General features: G+C 35.1%; 1 protein-coding gene across 2 annotated transcripts in view; it reads right to left on the reverse strand.

Moving 5' to 3' along the window:
• Positions 1 to 20,670, reverse strand: part of LOC149792371 (dolichyl-diphosphooligosaccharide--protein glycosyltransferase subunit STT3B-like) — a 75,466-nt gene that overhangs the window by 47,457 nt on the left and 7,339 nt on the right. For both annotated transcript variants that reach the window (XR_016423558.1, XM_089970945.1), the window contains exons 2-3: positions 11,634 to 11,742; positions 1,553 to 1,662 (exon numbers count right to left, since the gene is read on the reverse strand). Coding sequence is in view for 1 of the 2 variants with exons in the window: in XM_089970945.1 (XP_089827071.1) it covers positions 1,553 to 1,662; positions 11,634 to 11,742 (219 nt within the window). In the remaining variant the exon portion in view is untranslated. The remainder of the gene's footprint in view (positions 1 to 1,552; positions 1,663 to 11,633; positions 11,743 to 20,670) is intronic.

The following is a 20,670-nucleotide window of genomic DNA, read 5'->3' on the forward strand; positions in this document are numbered from 1 at the left end:
GTTCATACAGAATTCTGAATGATAAATTCAAAGATTTTTCGCAAAATTCCAAAGACCAAAAACAAAGATTTCCAAGACCATTATTTGCTAATATTTTGTATACAAGTTATGGTATATGAGAAAACAATGAATGCAGAATATTCCAATAATGTTTAATGAAGAAATACAAATGTTCGTTTGTTACTGTGGCAGCAATGAAACTGAACAGGTCATCAAAAGAAAGAAACCAGGAAAACTCGACTACATCCGAATCTAACAACCTTGGACAAATTTTATTTGTGACTATGGAAAGAAATTAAAAATATTCCCAAACTTTCAAGGTCTTGGAAATGCTACCTCATCTTTCCCAAACCTTCAAAGACCGTAGAAACCCTGTAAATGAATCTGAGATCTTGATGATTTATGCCTGTATTCGGAGTAAAATCAAAACTGATCAGGTATGCCTTCAGTGGATATAAAATAACAGGCTGCAAGCCATTAAAACCAAGAGTCCAACATACAGAAGAAAATAAGACCCAATTAAATGACACCCCATCGTAAGCACGCAGGTCAAAAACGCGTCAACAAATGCCCGCAGCGAAATATGCCCATCAAATGCGTGCCGTCAAAAGCATGCAGCATAAACTATAAGCCTGAAGTCTTATTATGACTTTGATAAATGTCTCATTTCGAATGAAATAAACTAATAGTTTGAATCACTGTTTCCAGTGAGCAGACATCAAAGTGTATACATATCAAAGTACTGGTTTCAATCACGGTTTTCACTGAGCAGATATCAAGGTGCGTATTTACACAGTATAAGCCATAAAAACTATAAATACCAAATTCATTTTGTAAAAATTTAAATATCATATCTAACCACTGAAAAGACTGAGTTGCAGGAGAAAGAGCACATAACTGATGGATATCGATATAGAAAGACAGTAAATGCCGACAGCAGTGCATCGTGGAGATGCTGTAAACGTGATTGCAAAGGGCAAAATAAGGTGATTGCACTGGACACAAGCACTATGCTGTCTCAGCATAACCATGCTCCAGATCCAGAAAGCGACGAAGCGTAGAAGACCACTGCAGAGATCCATCAAAGAGCAATGTGAGCTGTGCGCAGTTTTGTCGGTGCGCGCTAACAACGGGATACCCAATTAAACACTAAGCTGTGAGTCTAGAGGCTGAAGATCCTGGATACAGGAACTGTCACAGCATATTAACCACAAGTGTGAATTCTTTCAAACACTCCTATGTTAAAGCAGGTACACAGTGTTGCCGAGTGGTCTATGGTGCTCACCACTACAGATCACTCACATTTCATACATGTCCTCGTGGATTCGAGTCTTGTTTCAGCAACTGTGGTAATTTAAGAAAGCATGCTAGTACTTTCCCACAGGATGGGGGTTCTTCCCAGGTTTGTCCTCCACCAAATATAGTGGCCAGGATTTATAGTCATTCAGGGCATTAAATCCACAAAACCAAAACCAAGCCTATATTACACATTCAATGTATGAGCCCTTATTTTTCACAGTGGTATTAGATAACAATTCTGCAAATAACCTACCTGAAAAGAGGGGCTAAAAAGACACAGACTTCTCGGATATGTATTGGGATGTTCAAAAGGTCCAAGATCCAGTAGATGGACCCTGAAGTAACCATCAAGCCTGGATACACCTATAATAACACAAAAATTCAATATAGTGAAATCGGTTTTGAAATACTATTTTTATGGGAAAACACCAATCATTCCAGATTCTTCATGCATACATACAATTTATATACAAAGCGATAACTTCTATTGAAAAATAACCTGTTTTTATACCCTTTTTTTGTTGGCAGATGGACTTTTCTGTTACCAGGTGGCCAAAGAACCCAGCACACACAACATATTTACCCATATTTGCTGTCACATATCCTGCAAGCAAATTAGTACCAATCTATATGTGAAGTGATATAAGCAGTACTGATCTGATGTGCAAACATTTATTGACCCTGATGTGCAAATAGACCCTGAAGTGTAAACATTGTGGACCTTGATGTGTTAACAGAATTGACCCTGATGCGCAAACATATTTCTGTCACTGCACCATTCACAATCAATGCTCATTCAATCTAGGTAGATATAAATATAGTACACTAATGATTCTATGCTATTAGATTGCATTCCGTTTTCTTTCATCCCCATGACTGCAAATACAACTTGGAAACTTTTCCCATCTGAACATCTATTATGTCAGACTCTCAGTTTAAAGGCAGTCTGATTGCCAAAAGTATCTCACCTCCTCCCACCTCCCTTTCCTGTTTTTTGTCTTCTTACTTATCAGATCAGATGCAAAGAACATAGAGTTCTTTTTCAATGGTCCCAATCAAAGTTTTGCACTTTCAGAATCTGTACACAAACAAAGTCCAAAATTTCAAAATCAATTTTTTTTACTCTAAATAAATTAAAAAGAATGATGAAGAAACAAAAACAAAACCTTTAAACAATATGGTAATAAAAGTGTTAATAATAAAAAAATATACCAAACAAAAAAGCGTGTGGTTGTGATTTGGATTTTTAACACAACTTTTAAAAAAATTTCAGTCATATCACTACAATGTCTGCATTGTGGCAGTTTATGTATAGTCATGTAGCATGATGTCCCACCCAGTCACATAATCCTGACACCTGGCTGACCAGTCCTTACGCTAACCTCTTAATGCTGAGTGCCTAGCGAGGCAACTGTTAGTAGCATTTTTATATTGGTATGACTCGGCTGGGGTTCTATCTCAGCCTAAGCGAGGTTAACTTTTGTAACTAGACAGTGTAAAAATTCATATGCACAGCAAACAATAGGAGCTAAGAGATTCTTGTGTATTGTTCTTTCCATACACAAGTCCATTCAGGGCCCCCTAAACATATGTTTCCTATTGTACTGGTTTTAAAATTAGGGTACGTACATAGTGTTTTTTTAAATAACATTATATACAGTGTGACCCTGGTATAGCACACTGCGTTATAACAAATTCGGATGTAACAGCCATGGAGTGGGCTCTCAAAATTTCATATACATGAATTTTTCTTGTATGCCCAAAAATTCTTTCCTAAAAGTATGAAGAAAAAAAAAATGGAAAAAGTTTATTATCATTTTGGGGAAGAGGTCATGTAGCAATAATACAAGATGAACCTGTCGTGGCTCCTAGGATATTATATGCATTTTTCTAGTACATGAAAAAAGCTTTTTTTTCTTCTTTAAAGTACAAAAAACAACATGTAAAAAGTTTATTCAGGGAACACACAGGGCTTTGCCATTGTCACAAATTGCGATTTTTTCTCCCTTATTGGCAACAAAATATATCATCTGGCGATTTTCTTTATTGGCGACATTGTTGGCTGTTTAAACTTGTATATACAACCATTGGTTTGGAATGGAGAAATTCAGAGGCCCCATGAAAGGAAGCTGCAAACTTGATATAAAATGCACTGAACTTTATATATTGTTACATAAACAAATTCTTTGTTCATATTAACAAACCATCTTAACAGTGCACTGTTATATCATAATCCTCTTATGTTAATATCTAGCATGAGTACTGTATGTTTTGAGATATCAGCTTTTTTTAAAATTTACATTTCTGGTAGCAGAGATCAATTGGATGAGTCATTATCTCATAATCTATCTTTTGTCCAATTTTTGGCTGCTCGCTAGTAATTAATATATTCACATAGACTGACATTTGTGTGTGGATGTAAGTAAAATTCTTATTCTTTTCACTCTGAATTAAATCCTTCAGAACACTCACATTTTTTGTAGTAATCCATCATCAGACCAGAACACTTGCATCTTTATCGTCCACTGACCCTTTTTTTTAAATTTCTGGCAATGCATGGAAGGCAACATCAATCAGCTACCACAAATGTAAAAAAAACGAAGAAAAAAAAAGGAAAAAAAATCTTACTGGTCTATTCAGTAGGCAGGGAGGAACAGTAACTACAGTCAACCATATGATGGCCAAATCATTTTTTAAAAATGTACCCAGATAAACAGTTGCTGAAATTTCAAAGAAACCAGATTATCTTTGAAGCACCAATTGTTGTTGTTGTTGTTGTTGTTGTTGTGGGGGTTTAATGCCATTTTTCAGCACAAATTAGGCTATGCATGGCAGCCAGTATTAATGGTGGAGGAAGAATTTGGGAAAACCCCGGGAAGAACCACCGACCCACAAGAAGCTACTGGCAAGCTTTCTCACATACCCACATTGGCCGAATCCTGGACTCGAACACACGCAGACAGAGGTGAGATGGCAGTGATCCGTAACGGAGAGCGCCTTAAACTACTCGGCCACTCGGGGCCCCCCCACCAATTGTTATGAAACTTACTAAGCAAATGGAATAAAAATCAGTCTCAATCATGCAATAAAAGTTTTGTATGTTTCCGCCACAGTAAGAATGGGCATTTGTTTGGTTGTCCAAAGTTGTCCTTTAGCAGTGACTTCAGTACAGTAGTCCCCCTCCTGAACGGTCCCCTTGACCAGCGGCCACCCGCTCCTTACGGCCATAACCCGCTGGCACCGACGAGTTTGTGTTCAAAAGTACCCCTCACGAAAGGCCACCCGGCTAACGCGACCAGCATATTAGTGCAATAATATAAAATTTACCCCTCACAAGCGGCCGCATTTTATTTGAATATGTATCCAGAACCAGTATTTTATTCATAACGTGTGTTAAGTAATCCGATTTCTGTTTCCCAGTGTAAGGTTGTCGTTACTGAAAGAAGTTTTGAGTAAAGTACATATACTACTATGGTTAATATTATATCATTTATGCCTCACGAGAAGCCAAATTTATTCCATAAAAACCGAGAAAGACTCGAGGATCCTTGCAGAAAACTAATGTCGGAAAGACTCAGATAAACAATATCGTAAAAGATAAGGAAACAATTTTGCAGAAGTGGGAAGGTGAAAAGGACGGAGAAAGGAAGATTGTTTGAGCCAGGAGATGTTTGTATCCTGATTTGAATGACAAGAAAAAGCAACAATTTTGTCAGCTGAATTGGGATATGACGACTTTACCGCAAGTAACTGATGGTTGCACAGATTTCAAGTGCAACAAAATATTAAGTGTTCTGTCCTTAGTGGAGAATCAGCTGATGTTAATAATGAAGTTGTCGAAGACTGGAACAAAAGATTAAACGATATATGCAGGGGATATGACAGCAAGGATATTTTTAGTTGTGACGAGACTGGTTTGTTTTTTTAGACTGTTGCCAACAGAGTGACAGATGATGTGATCTGTAACATAATTATAAAGACAGTTTTAAAACTATATCAATGGTTATTCATAACATTCTTTTAAAAATGATGAAACAGTTTGTTTTTCATTTATTTCACAACATGCATGTGATATTTTAATGAAAATATTAAATGTTTTAGAATTAAATGTACTTGTGACTTTCTTCATATGTATTTACTATTTGCATTTGTCATCCCCCTCTAGAAAGGCCACCCTCATTATAAGTCCACTTCCCTGCTGCATTAGGGGTGGCCTTATAAGAGAGGGACTACTGTAATGCATGCACCCTTCATCAAAGAAAGCTAACTACAATCTTCAATAAAAACAAAGAACCTTTATTCAAAGGCAGTCAGTACCGAACATAAATAAAAGCAGTGGAGTCTGATGGATTGTTTCATTTTCCAAAGTGACTGGAACACTTTTACTGTACCATGAATGTTTCCTTTTTACAGGAACAAAGTTTATACTTACAAACACTACCAACAGTGGCTTAAAATGCAAACTTTTACTGACTTGGGACGTACTGAAAAGTAAATGTCCTACATTATTTGTTATGTGATTGTGCTATTTGTTTTCCACTGAATTCAGAACTATACGACCTCTGACAAAATTACTGAATATTTTAAATGTGTGTGTGCATATTATATAGATGGAATTACTTGTATTGTGGATTCAATGTATGTGGCGAGATTCAGGGTTGAGTACACGGTGTTGATACTCTATTCATGCTATACATTAGAACTGTATATATAAATAGTATACACGTATATGTACCAATGCAAGGTTCTCTGAATAAGTAAAATATACATGCCCTCTGTTTTCACCTCAGGCATATTTCTTATTTAATATGCATCAATTTAAGACGATAACTGTGCCAATGATACACGTATTTTTGCATCCGCATTTATTACATAAACCCCACATACACACAAATTTTAACTGACTCAGTTGCTTATAACACCGTTCAGTCTATAACACTGTCAGGTTCTATGGCTCTCAACTACTGTGTTATAGCAGGGTCACACTGTATATTATAATGATTAGTACATATAATGTTCTAAGCTGTTCAAGTACTGTGCAAAACCAGTTCAATTAGATTCACAAAACAATTGTGGAATTTTTATATCTTTTTACATTTTCAATTTTTTTTTACCTTGGGTGGAAAAAGTGCTAGGGCCAGCACCGAAAAATGGACAGTTGGCAGACCAGAAACTTTTTGGGGGTCTAGAGGTTTATGATGTAATAAATTCATTACATGTCAGCTTACCTTGGGCTATGGGTATAAAGGTTTCATAATAGGTATACTGTGAGAAACCAATCTGTATCTAATATTATGCATTGTTGACTCTGCCAAGTTGTTTCAGACCTTTTATAAAATTAATCATCAACACCTGCTATGCCTAGTTTCCTCTGACCTGTTCAACTCTGTCTTTGATATTTGGATACTTACTATGCTATGGAGGCAGTCTAAATATCAAATACTGGGTAGGAAAGGTATGAAAAAAATGAACTAACAGCTGGCATGATTAACTTCCAAAAGCCCCATCATTTAACTGAATTTAATTAGAGAAAACATACTTAACATAAACCACAACCATTAATATCTGATCGCCCCAAGCTAAAACTGAGTCGTCCCTGTCTGCCAGGCAATTATTACTGCCAATGCCCAGGTGTTGCTAACGTCCAATGTACATACAAAATAATATTAATTGATTTAGTACATGGGGAACCAGGAAGTGAAATTTTGAATCTGTTTATGCTGTAATATACACGTATGCACAATCTTAGATCTCTGACAAGCTGTAACAGCCACAAAGTTTCTGCATTCAATCCAGCTTTACAGTAAAAGCCAAAAACTTCCCTGCTCTGAATAAGAATTTAGGCACTACTTAATATCCTGATTTTCCTAAACGCTCAGCAGCTATATTACCTAAGAAATTAGAAACACTCTATATATATATATATATATATATATATATATATATATATATATACATATATATATATATCCTTCCTTCACAAGATGGGGAATCAACTAGACACATGAACTCTTTACTCCAGGTAGTGACTGCAAAGAATGTGTTGAAAAGTCTACAAGAATTATACAAACTTTGAGAAAATCCAATAGTTTGTTGGGGAGGGAAGTGCATTTTCTGATACAAGGGAGAAAAAAATAAAGTAGAGTAGGCAATTTACTTTGATGTTTTAAGGTACATCAACACTGGATAGTTATAATGTACCAAGTCAATTGGAATAAACAGCCTTGCCCACATTCTCACCATGATAAAGAACCCTAAATTATTAAATACCCACACATTCTGGTCACAATCTAGCATGTTAAGCTACTTGGACAAGGACATGACTGCCACAAGTGTGTGTGTGTGTGTGTGTGTGTGTGTGTGTGTGTGTGTGTGTATGTGTGTGTGTGTACACATACACACACTGGTGTTTCCTTTAAAATGTACAACAGATGGGGTTTAGAGTAAAATATTTAACACTTATAAATATGATTTGAAGAAAAAAAACTAACAGAAAATTAGCTTTGTTTCCAATTACCCAACCGAACTTATTCTTTATTTAATGCTGACCCAACAAATGTTTCTGCTTATGCAAAAAAAAAAAAAATTAATAAGGTATTTTCTAAATGTTGTGATCAGTGGAATTTATTTAATTTCATTCAAAAGCAACATTATCCGACGTTATGCTCATAAAGTTGCTAACGTTATCTCCCATTATTTGTAACCACATACTGGAAACAGACCAGTAAGCATGACTCAATAATCAGAGTTCATTTTAGGCAGTGGACTTGCACCAATGACTTTTCGACTTGCACCAATGACTTTCATCTTTGATGCAAGGATGTTCCCTCATGGTACTATAGTGTGCATAAAAAAAGACTCCAGAAAATAAAGATAAAGTACAGTAACTGCTGATTTTTAAAATGACCGAATCATGGGCATCCCAACCAAACTGAATATAACTAATCCATTGCACAAGACAAAAAATTTCATTTGCTGAAATAAACATATATAATTTCTATTAGCTTGGGCACCAATGAAGAACACATGCTTGATAATCATTGATAGAAAAGTTAAAATCTTCAACAATAACACAGCTGCATTTATTATTACAGTACAATCATGGAGGGAAAAATAAAGATACAGGTGACCAAAACAAAGGGGAATGGTTACTTGAGAAAGAGGAATTTTAAACCAGTATTGAAGGCTCATGACAGGGGAAGTTGATACTGATCACATATGGTTGGGTTGTGAATTTATTATTTTTTACAATGAAATAATCACTTTTCCACAATATATATGTGTATCATATGGATTTTTAACATTGTTTTAACAATTTTTCAGTCATATCGCTACGATGTCTGCAGTGCGGCAGTTTATAGTTATGTCTAGCACTGGGGCTTCATGCAGCAGACATGTAGCATGATGTCCCACCCACTCACATCATCCTGACACAAGGCCGACCAGACCTAACACTAACTTCTTAATGCTGAGCACCTAGCGAGGCAGCTGTTAGTACCATTATTTTTTTTATCATTACAAGTCTTTGGTATGACTTGACCGGGGTTCAAACCCAAGACATCCTGCATCTGAGCCAGACACTCTAACCACTGGGCCACCAGGAGCGGTTCCAGCATTATACATACATGCCAACCCCTGGCGAGGAAAAAGTGTAATCCAAGTGGACAAAAAGAGTAATCTGAGCAGAAAAAGATTAATCCACATATGACATGATAAAAATTCAATGAGCATATGTACAAAATGATTTATTTATCCCTCTGGACTTTTAACATCAATTACTGCTTCAAGTTTTCATATATAACACCTTGGGCTTTAAAAAGCAACAGATTCTCATATTGCATTTCAAAACACTTTGCACCAGCTGAGAGTATAAATTTTTTGCACACCAACAGAGCACCAAGTGCTGGGTTACAGAGCCTGGATCTGAATTTAGCTTTCATAACCTGACAAAGAAGAGGAAATTTATATCTTACAGTTATTGGGTCTTTTAGCTGGGAAATAAGATGAAAAAAATCAACTCTGTCTGCATGAAGTACATTGTCAGGTAGAGTGCCGACTTGACAGAGACAACCTGATATATACAATGATGTTGACATTTTTCAAAGTATAGAAAGCAAGTCCTTTATAAATTCCAGTCATCACTGGTGCAGTATCAGTATGTTTATTCAAAGCATTATCAAGCAAATAATGAAAATGGTTTCTCCAGTGGAATCTACTGCTAATTCTAGTAATGAAAGAAGAGCACCCTGACTTTGCCCTTTTCGTTGTCAAAGTCTCTTACACAGGGGGCGTGAAGCTGCCCTAGAATGGAATGCTGTATTGTGTAATTCATGTATCCATCTCTGAATCGGTTTTTCATCTTTTCCTAATCCATCTGTGAAATTATTTGAAAAATACTTTTGTTGTAACACACGCATCGACTAGAATAAATCTGACTAGACTTTTAGCACCAATACCTACAGTTAGAAAACCAGTATGTTCTCGCCTGACTATGCCTTACAGCTGCCATACATAGAAACCGAGGTCAAAAGTAGAAACCAGCATGTTTCTAGGAAACCGGTCAACTGCTATAAATAGAACATAATACTGTTAGGAAAGTGTATGCAAGTCTTTGGACAAGCGCTCTCTTATGTCGTAGTTACATAAAAGCTGTCTTTTCTAGAATATGATCTGTGGGATTAATGGGATGCTAATAAAAATGAGAAAACAAAGTATCAATTTTTTGGGGAGGGGGTTATACCGAAAATGCGTAATCCGAATAGTAATGTGTAAGGCATAATTTAGTGAAATAAAGTGTAATGATTACGCCAAAAGCATAATGGTTGGCATGTATGATTATATACTCTGAACCAGTCATCGTTGAGCCTGAATACAGCATGGCTTTCTTTAATTTCCTCGTCTACTAAAATATCATGTCCTGAAGAGTCATTTAGACTATAATCAATCCAATGAAATGAGGAAACAACGGAGAAACATGATGGTAACAAAGTTCAAGAAAATTCAATGGTTATTTTTAAAGCCCACATATTCTTTTATTTAGTCTGTTAATCCATGAAAAATATCCAACACAATATATGGACCATAATGCACCATACTATATTCTGCGTGTGTGTTTGGTTGTGTGCACGTGTGGATCAAAGCAATTATGTCTGATTCAAATATAAATCATTCTGTAAATAAACCAAACTGTTTTCAGTGCATCGTTAATTCCGTTCATCACAAGTATTATTCATTATTCCATTGCATAAAGACAATACAATAGCCTATTGTACTAAATGCACTTCATACACATAACTGATGAATAAGCAATAAGCAAACTGGTCCAGGTTTTTCAAGGCTATCAAAGTTGACAATGGGTCACGCATGGATACGAACAGAATTTCATGAACACCAAGGGTGTCTTCATGTCTATCGTTACATCTGAGTCTATCTCCACTGACCAGAGATTCATTAACTAAACAATAATGAATCAGAGTGTGTGCATCTGGCAGAGTGATATTATGTCATTTCCCATGAATGAGACAGCAGTTTCTCTTGCCATGTGCTTTGAAAACTGCAAAGAGTTGGAGCAAATTTCATCCTTCCAACGTTTTTTTAAACCACTATCTTAGTGGCATTGCGATAGTTGCAAGAATATTTCAATATAATTACTTATAGCTGGAAAAGATGGGCTTGGTCTGATGTCAACAGCTTTGTTTTAGCACCTAATTGGAACTGTTGAGCTTATATTTTGATAGCAGTCTTTAAGAACATTGAAAAAAAGAGTTAATTGCAGTCCAATGTAAGCAATGAAATGAAGATAAGTACATGATTGCAAATAGTTGCTGACATTTTTTATTTAGATCTCCAAATTCATGCTAAGTATTAATAATGAGGGCTTTTACGAATCCACATGCCTAAAACAAACTCAAAATTCCGCTCAGGCAAGCCCACATCTACAAGGTACTTATTCACAGTAATGTCAAAAATTGGGGAAAGATCAGTTTATAATGTTTTATGTTCTTCAAGGTTTATATCCTGCTATCATTTAGCATTTATTTGTACCACCACCATCATCTATCACAAAACTGCCTGCAATGTATTTTATCTACTGATCCTTTAAACCACACAAAATACTGTCAAGAGCAATTCAAATTCCAATCCATGAAAGGGACTAATTTCCATACCCAATCAAAAGTCTTTCCCATAACCGGTCCCTCAAACTGACTTATTAGGTCTCTTGTGTGTTTGAGATCTCTTTTTCTAACGCGTAAATGCAAGACAAGTTTGAATTGAGTTAACAAGATTTTACTGCAGTTTACGATTTACAATTCTTAAGATCAAAATCAACTCACTGTGCCCCCCACAATTCTGCCAAGAGGATACCAGGCACGATCATCAAACCAGTTCAGGAAGTTGTAGAATCCATTGTTTACCATGTAATGAGTGGCTCGGTAATTGAACCTGCAAAAGAAAAGAAAAAAATCAGAACATTGTGACAAATTATCCAACGCATCACACTAAACAGCAGATGTCCATTGAGTTGTGAATTCCAAGATCTCACAGATAACATCACACTTCATCTCATAATAGAAATCTCGTTCTCAGAAGAACGCATCTTTATTAAAAATGCAAACTTGTCTTGCTGACAGACTATATGGCATATTTTTTATTTCACTACAGGTGTAATTTTTTATTTACAGATTTGGATGAAAGAACGATAATAGATGGTGATTATTTACACAACTACTATGACAACCACATGTAACATGAAGTTGGGTTAAAATATTTTGCTTTACAAGCATAGGTCAAGTTTAATAAATGTCTAATATCACAGTTCCAAATAATCTGCTAAAATATTGCTTTATGGCAATTTTAACTACCTGCATCTGATAAACTAGTAGAGCATATTAAAAAGCAACTTTAACTAACTGATGGTCTCATTTTTGAAGATATTTCTTTTATACAGATTTATGGTATAAATAGACAGTAAAATGTACACGTCATGTCCTATTTTAGCTTCTTTCTGATACAATTACTTTCTTAAACACAATTAAAATAACATACAAACAAACCGTCTTACATCACCCATTTCATTGTAACAAAATATCAAGGCATTACAAACATCACATATGCAATCTTTTTATCTACATTTCTTTTTACCATATTTAAAATATATCTTGGGACATGTTTTTTCTTTCATGTTGCATAACTTATGGTTACACTTTTATTACCTAACTTACAGATAGGAAACAAACTGTTAAATTTGGTACCCCCACCCCTGCATGTTACAATAATGTAGGTAAATAGAACACTTATTTGATAAGGACAAAAAGATATGTTTTCTACTGCACTGGTTTTAAAACTGGCAGGGGGTAATGGGGGGGGGGGAGCGTGTTTGCTAGTGTAGGCAAGGAGAAAATGGGACAGTAAGCTGACAGGACACTTTTGTGTGTGTGCATAATACAGTGAAAGAAACTAATGTTGAACTGTTCTTATTTATTTTTATCCTTTTGTTCTTCATGAGCAATTTATGTGCAAAATAAATGTATCCACTGTGGATCATATACATTCAGTATGCTTTACTTATGCAGTGTAAAACCATTGACATATTATTCATTGATGTAAATACGTACAAATTAATTGTGTTTGATTCTCCTCAAGGGTCTCAACATATCATCAAACTGAAAATTGGATCGAACAAAATCACAAACAAGAGAAATAATGATTGCTTCTGGGCATAAGCAATTCGCACATGACAGGGTGTATGGTGCAATATAACCAAGAGTGTATTATACCTAGATTAACAATCTAACAATACATTCACTGTGAATGCAAATGACACTATTTTTGCTAACACAGGTTACAAAAATATTCCTAAAGAGGATTAGTGCTGTCTATACTACAGAACCGTACATGGACATCAATGCCTGTTGGTATCCATCAGGATAACAAAGTGGCAAACAATAGAGGTTTGTGTGGTGAATAAAAACACCTCTTTGAGATAAATAAACCACTGTTTAAACTTGGGTAATCAAACACAAAGATTACTGTGGGGTTTAACGCCATTTTTCAGCACACGATAGGCTATACATGGCGGCCAGTATTAATGGTGGAGGAAGAACCCAAGAAAACCCCGAGAAGAACCACCGACCCACGAGAAGCTACTGGCAAGCTTTCTCACATACCCACATTAGCCGAATCCTAGACTCGAACTCACACAGACAGAGGTGAGATGGCAGTGATCCGTAACGGAGAGCGCTTTAGACCACTCGGCCACTCAAGGCCCCTAAACACAAAAATTATTTAATTCACAAAGAAACCCTGGAAGCTCCATTGGCTTCTGTTAAGTTTACCCAAGTAGCCAAAACATATATATATGCAAATATTAATTATATACTAAATCAACTGATATCGAAAATGAAACATTGCACAAAATTGATAATCCAATTATAAACTATAATCGGGATTTTAAAACACATTACGTAAAAAAAGAAACTATCTAAAGCACGGGAGAAGTGAGGGCTAGCAATACCGAGCCCAATACTAATAAATTGAGCTAATATCCTAAATAATTTGCAAAAAATACAAATAAAACCAAAATCCCTGTGGGAAGTATATATATATATATATATATATATATATATATATATATATATATATATATATATATACATATACACACACACACACTGGTTTGGGTTATTTATTAGAAATAGAAGGGATATTTATCAAAATAACAAATTAGTAAAAAAATTAGAAGTACCTAGAAGGTTTAGTTACATAAAGGAAATGCTACAAAAATATAGGGACAACACAAAAAATTATGGGGATTAAATGAGAAACTTACGTATAAATGGATAAGTGAAACAACAACAAAAAAAGAGCAAAAACAAAGCACAAGAGGAAAAGTTATATGTAAAATGGGAAAGAGCATGGGGGCACTGGGTCAAACTAGGTTCCCTCAAAATGCAAAGCCTCTGCTTCAAATACATGCACGATGCATGACTGACAGGAAATGTTGCAGTGAGATGGCATATGGCCAGAGTACCGCCAAAATGTCCAGTGTAAAAATGCTATTTTTAGTAAATATGTTATTATAATTAAATGTAAAAAAAGAAAGGTAGAGAGATTAAGAGTAATAGTTTAGTAAGAAAGATAAATACAGGAAAGAAAACCTATTATATCTAAATGGGAGATTTGGAAAAGAAACACATAACAAAATAACTTAATACACTGTGGGAACAATGAAAGCATGTGGCCTGATTATAGTAATGGAGAAATAATAATCAAAGAAATTTCAAATCTTGTTAAATCCTTAAATTTTTTAATGTAATCTTAATCATAATTTTAATTGGAATCTAAATCCTAAACACAAATTATGATATTATAGAAATCTCCCATTTTATAAATTTTGTTACGATATTCAATCCCCTTTTTTTTCCCTACTCTTTCTCGCTCTTAACGGGTCAAAGGACTTATGAGAAAAACAGGGAGGGACAGGGATCCCTAATGGGGGAAGTATGAGATAACGATGTCACGGGGCTATGTCACACAGCACTACGCGAAGTGAACAGGCCTGTGAAAGAGGCTTGGAAAATCACCCCAGGTGGGAAAATTTTGGCATACATAACATAGAAACAATTTATCGTATATCCCTCTTTGTCTCAATTATACAGCTCCTTTACTGTATAACTATCCCCACTTTGGCGGGAAATAAAATAAATATTTTTGAACTCTTTGGCAATTTAATCATAAATAAAAAGAGGCGGCCTAACTCAAGCAGGGAGAAATACAGTGAATAAAGAAAGAGTGGACCCCAACTCGAGCCCAGCCGACCTAATCTATATAAAACAATGAAGCGAAGAAAGACAGAGATCTTCACACACATAAAACAATAGGAATTTCTTTTATCAAAAATCAGTATTACACCGTTACTTCGCCAAAATTCAAAATTTAAATAAATAAAAAATATAACTATTAATAAAGTAAAAGATTGTGAGACAACTGGGCAAGACTTGGAATAACTGGCTATCCCTACAAAGAAAACTATATAGCACACATACAATATAGCAATACACACATATAGCACACATGGGATGTAGGCGACCTCTAGCCAAGGTCAACTAGAAAACCAGGGATGGGATTTCGAGTAAGGTGATCTACACATAAAACACCTTTGGTTTGTTTTTTTAGATAAGTGGGGGGGGGGGGGATCTGTCTGGTGCCCCCCCCCCCCCCCAAAGAAAGATCAAAGAGTTAGGAAAACCAAGCAAATGCTGCCATTACAAGCTAAAGACTTTGTGCTGGGCAGACAACTAAGGAAATATTACAGTGTGACCCTGCTATAGCACGTTCCGTTATAACATGAATTCGGATATAACACCATCATGGTGTGGTTCCCGAAATTTCATATAAACGTATTTTTCTCGTATACAAAAAAATTTAACAAATTCTTAAAAGTAAAAACAAAACGTAAAAAGATTTTTTTAATATCATTTTGGGGAAGAGATCGTATATGAATAATACAAGGTGACCGTAGTATGGCTCCTGAAATTTTATGTACATTTTTCTCGCACATGAAAAAGTAGTTTTTTCTTGTTAAAAGTATGAAAATTAACGTGTAAATAGTTTATTCTAGGTTCATGTAGGGCTTCGCCAATGTCGCAAATTTGTATTTGTTTCCTTACTGGCAGCAAATATACCATGTCAATTTTATTTTATTGACGACACTGTTGGCTGTTTAAACTTGTATATACAGACATTGGTTTGGAGTGCAAAAATGGAAAAATTCCATATATTGTTACATAAACAAATTCTTTGTGCATATTGACAAACCATTTAAACAGGGCAATGTTATAATATAATCCGCTTATCTCAACATCTAGCATAAATAATGTATGTTGTGAGATATCTGCTTTTTTATTATTGACATTTCTGGTAATGGAGATCAACCGGATGAGGCATTATCTCATAATCTATCTTTCATTTGATTTTTGGCAGCTCGTTAGTAATTAATACATTTACATAGACTGATATTTGTATTCGCTGGTAAGTAAAATTCCTCTTCTTTTCACTCAGTATTAAATCCTTCAGAACACTCACATTTTCTGTCATCAGACCAGAATACCTGCATCTCTATCGTTTGTGGACCCTTTGTTAATTTTCTGATGCATGCATGGAAGGCAGCATCACGCTGCTACCAAAAATGTAAAAATAAAAAAAAATATCTTATGCAGGAAGGAACTAGAATAGACCAAACAACAATTAATTCCTTTATAAAAATGTACCCATATAAAATAGTTTGCTGAAATTTCAAAGAAAACATTACCTTTGAAGCACCAATTGTTATGAAAATGTATTTGGCAAATGGAAACAAATCAGTCTCAATCATGCAATACAATTATTTTTGATGTTGCCACCACAAAAAGAAATTGGCATTTGTTTGATTCTCTAAAGCTGTCCTTTGGCGGTGACTTCAATAACGCATGCACCCTTCATCAAAGAAAGCAGACTACAATCTTCAATAAAAACAAAAAACTTTTCTTCAAGGAAGTAAGTATCAAACTTAAATAAAAGTAATGGAATCTGATGAATTTTTGCATTTTCCAACATGACTGGAACACGTTAACTGTGCTGTGAACATTTCCCTTTTGCAGGTAAAAAGTTTATGCTTACGAACGCTACCAATGGCGGCTTAAAACGCAAACTAACTTTTACCGACTTGAGATGTACTGAGAAGTAAAGTTGCTTCGTCATTCGTTATGTGATTGTGCTATGTTTTTCCACTGAATTCAGACCAATATGACCTGTGACAAAATTATTGAATATTTTCAATCTGTGTGTGTGTGTGTGTGTGTGTGTTTGTGTATTTTACATGGAATAACCTGCATTGTGGATTTAATGTATATGATGATATTTGCGGGTGAGTACACGGTTTTGATACTCTCTCTCTCTCTCTCTCTCTCTCTCTCTATATATAAACAGTATTCACGTATATGTACCAATTCATGGTTCTCTAAGTAAAGTAAACTATTATATATGCCTTCTGTTTTCACTAAAGGTGTATTTTTCAATTAATATGCATCGATTTAAGATGGCAAAAATGAAGCATGTATTTTACCACCCGCATTTATTACCTACCCCCTTGCAAATTTTGATGGGTCCATTTTCTTCAGGTAACTGACCTGGTTGCTTATAACACGATTGGGATCTATAGCTCCCAACTACTGTGTTATAGCAGGGTCACACTGTACCTGGGAATTAGACCTTGCTTAAGTAAAAGACAAATATCCAATTAGAAATTTTATGGTATCAAGTAAAGCAAAACACAAAATATAATACAAATATGAGTTGTTCAGACTTGCACAAAAATAAGAAATATACTTTATAGTAAACACACAAGGGAAAACAAAGTCAATAGCCACTTCACTCTGCAGCTAGTAACATTTAAAAATGTTAAATTATTAAAATACAAATACACCACTCCCTCGATAACTCGTGCTTATAACGCGGGTTCACACATGGATCCCATTTTTTAAACCAGAAAATACCCCCCCCCAAAAAAAAATTATCCCTATTTGTTGAACTTGAAAAAAATTGCTATCAAAATTGGTAACGGAATCTTTTATGTATTGCTCATTTATTGTCAAAAATGGTACATAGGACATGGAAATTTTTAATCAACACTATGAAATATCAAATTTAAAAATAGGCCATACAATTGTTTATATTTTCTTTCCAAACGACATTCCTAGTACAAGGCAAATAACTATATGTAAGGAAATTCTGATCAATGAAAATGTCACTTACGCCGAGTGGAGGCAGTTCTTTAATAAATACAAATTAAATAATTGTTTTATCAATTGAAATTTGTGTTCTAGTTTTCTTATTTTTCTTTTTAAGTGTAATCATCATAAGTGCAACGTGTCCTCTTGAAATTAAACATAAAACACATCAATCTAAATTAACAGCTATGGCCGCGAGCATTTCTCTGAGTGCCAACCGTGTTTTGATAACTGACTTCCAGAAGTATTTGTTGTATTGTTTCACTCAATTCAAAGCTGGCCGCCTTTGTATTATCACATTATGTCTTTCGAATCAAATAAAAGAGCTGGAATAAAAGAAACGTTCAAAGTAACGAAATACCAACAAACTTAAAATCTAGGGCCCAGGTCATATGTCGGGTGAACTTTGATCAATCAAACAATATAAATGTTATTGTATATGTTTCATAAATTACCTTAAATAAACTGATTTTCACAACTGATCAAAGATAACAAGGCAGACAAGCGAAATGAATACTTCGTAAAATAAAGAGCTTGATTTCACAAATCAATTCCATGTGGGCAAACTAGTTTCAGAGAATTCTTGAACTGGCACTTAGAGATATCCTCAAAGATGATAAGAAGTTTCATTATTACTTCCAATGAAATCACGATATCAATATTCTACTCATTGAACAATACTAAATTGAGTTTTGATGCAGAAGATTGTCACACGAAACAAATATCACATTTTTAAAGAAAAAGGAATCTTGTTTGGCAGTGTTTCAACAGTTAGTCTAGTTTAAAGCTGTAACGATTAATCGGCCATACCCATAATCGGGCTGATTACTGGAACAATCAGTATAATCGGTATCGGCATAAATAATCGGTGCTGATGTAAATAAATTTCAAAAATATTAATTTAATCATAACATTCATCTTGACATGGGGGCCCCGAGTGGCCGAGTGGTCTAAAGCGCTCTCCGTTACGGATCACTGCCATCTCACCTCTGTCTGCGTGGGTTCGAGTCCAAGGCTCGGCTAGCGTGGGTACGTGGGAAAGCCTGCCAGTAGCTTCTCGTGGGTCGGTGGTTCTTTCCTGGGTTTTTCAGAGTTCTTCCTCCACCATTAATACTGGCCGCCATGTATAGCCTATTGTGTGCTGAAAAATGGCGTTAAACCCTACAACAACAACAACAACAACAACAACATCTTGACATGGCTTGAATTTTAAATCAGAATTAAATAGTGGAAATTAAGGAATAAACATTTGATTTGGGGGTTAATTGAAAGACAGTATATTCTTAAAAATACTTTTTAACACGCTTGCTATGAACTACCGCTGATTGTCTGCTCACAACAAATTATCATTACCATGCATGCACTCATCCCAATCACAGCAGCCAACCAGCCAATGAGGCCTCATGTGGCCATTGAACTTCCAGCATACAAATTACAGGGATGGTCCTGGCTTTTAAAAAGTTGTCGCAAAAAATAAATCACCAGTCTCAATATTTTGTTGCCAATTTTCAAAAAAATATTGCCAGAATAAATAGTGAATATTTTTCCAAGACAAGGCAATCAAAATTGAAAAAGATGGGATAGTTATTATTTTTTTGACAACAAGCAATACAGGCATAATATTACAAAATAAATCATTACATGACTGTTTTGCACTACTGCCATCGTCTTTGCATTGCGCATCACCATTATTGCATAGGTCTAACTGTTGTCACCTGAAAAAATGCATTATCAAATGTAAAATATCTACTTTTCTACAGTCTCTCCTTTTTTTAAAAGAAACATCAGGTATTAAGCAAATCTATATCATGTATATTATTTCCCAAATAATAGTTTTGTAAGAAACTTTATTAGATACTGACATTTTAATACTAAAACCCGATGATCGTGCTTTGCAATGTAAGATAAGTGACGTATAATGTGACCGACAATTCCATGCATTCAGGAATTAAAGCGCACCCCCCCCCCTTATGGCTAGCTTCACAAAGTACATCTCCGTCAACTAGTTCAGAAATTTATTTTTTGCCATGATTCTTGACCTGGCATCACTGTACCGTATATATAAGCATTGATTACCATCATTAAATTGAAAGAAGGAGTGAAGAAACATATCAGAGAGCATATGTGCCTCCAAAAAAGTAATTCAGAATAAATGTTATTTATTAAAGAGTTTTATTTGCATATATGAGTTAACAATAAGAAATAAGGTGGGATATACAGGGATAGTCCTGGCTTTTAAAAAGCTGTCGCCAAAAAAATCGCCAACGTCAATATTTTGTCGCCAATTTTCAAAAAGTGTCGCCAAAAAAAGTAGTGTACATTTTTCCAAGTGTTAATTTAGTCTATTAATGTAACAGGCAATGAAAATTACAAAAGATGGATTAGTTACTACTTTAATTACAACAAGCATTAACAAAATGTTACAAAGTGTTACATGAAGATCCGTCGCCATTTTAGGGCTGCCCACTTGTTGAATGCAGTTTCAAAGTCTAATTTTTCACATCTGTACATGCTGATTCTCATTAAATTCTCGAGAGATGAGATGCAGAGCTTATTTCTGATGTCACTTTTTATGAGGTTCATCTTACTGAATCCACGTTCACAG

Source organism: Sinohyriopsis cumingii, chromosome 9 (assembly GCF_028554795.1).
Source record: "Sinohyriopsis cumingii isolate HCF-2022 chromosome 9, ASM2855479v2, whole genome shotgun sequence".
Classification (NCBI taxonomy): domain Eukaryota; kingdom Metazoa; phylum Mollusca; class Bivalvia; order Unionida; family Unionidae; genus Sinohyriopsis; species Sinohyriopsis cumingii.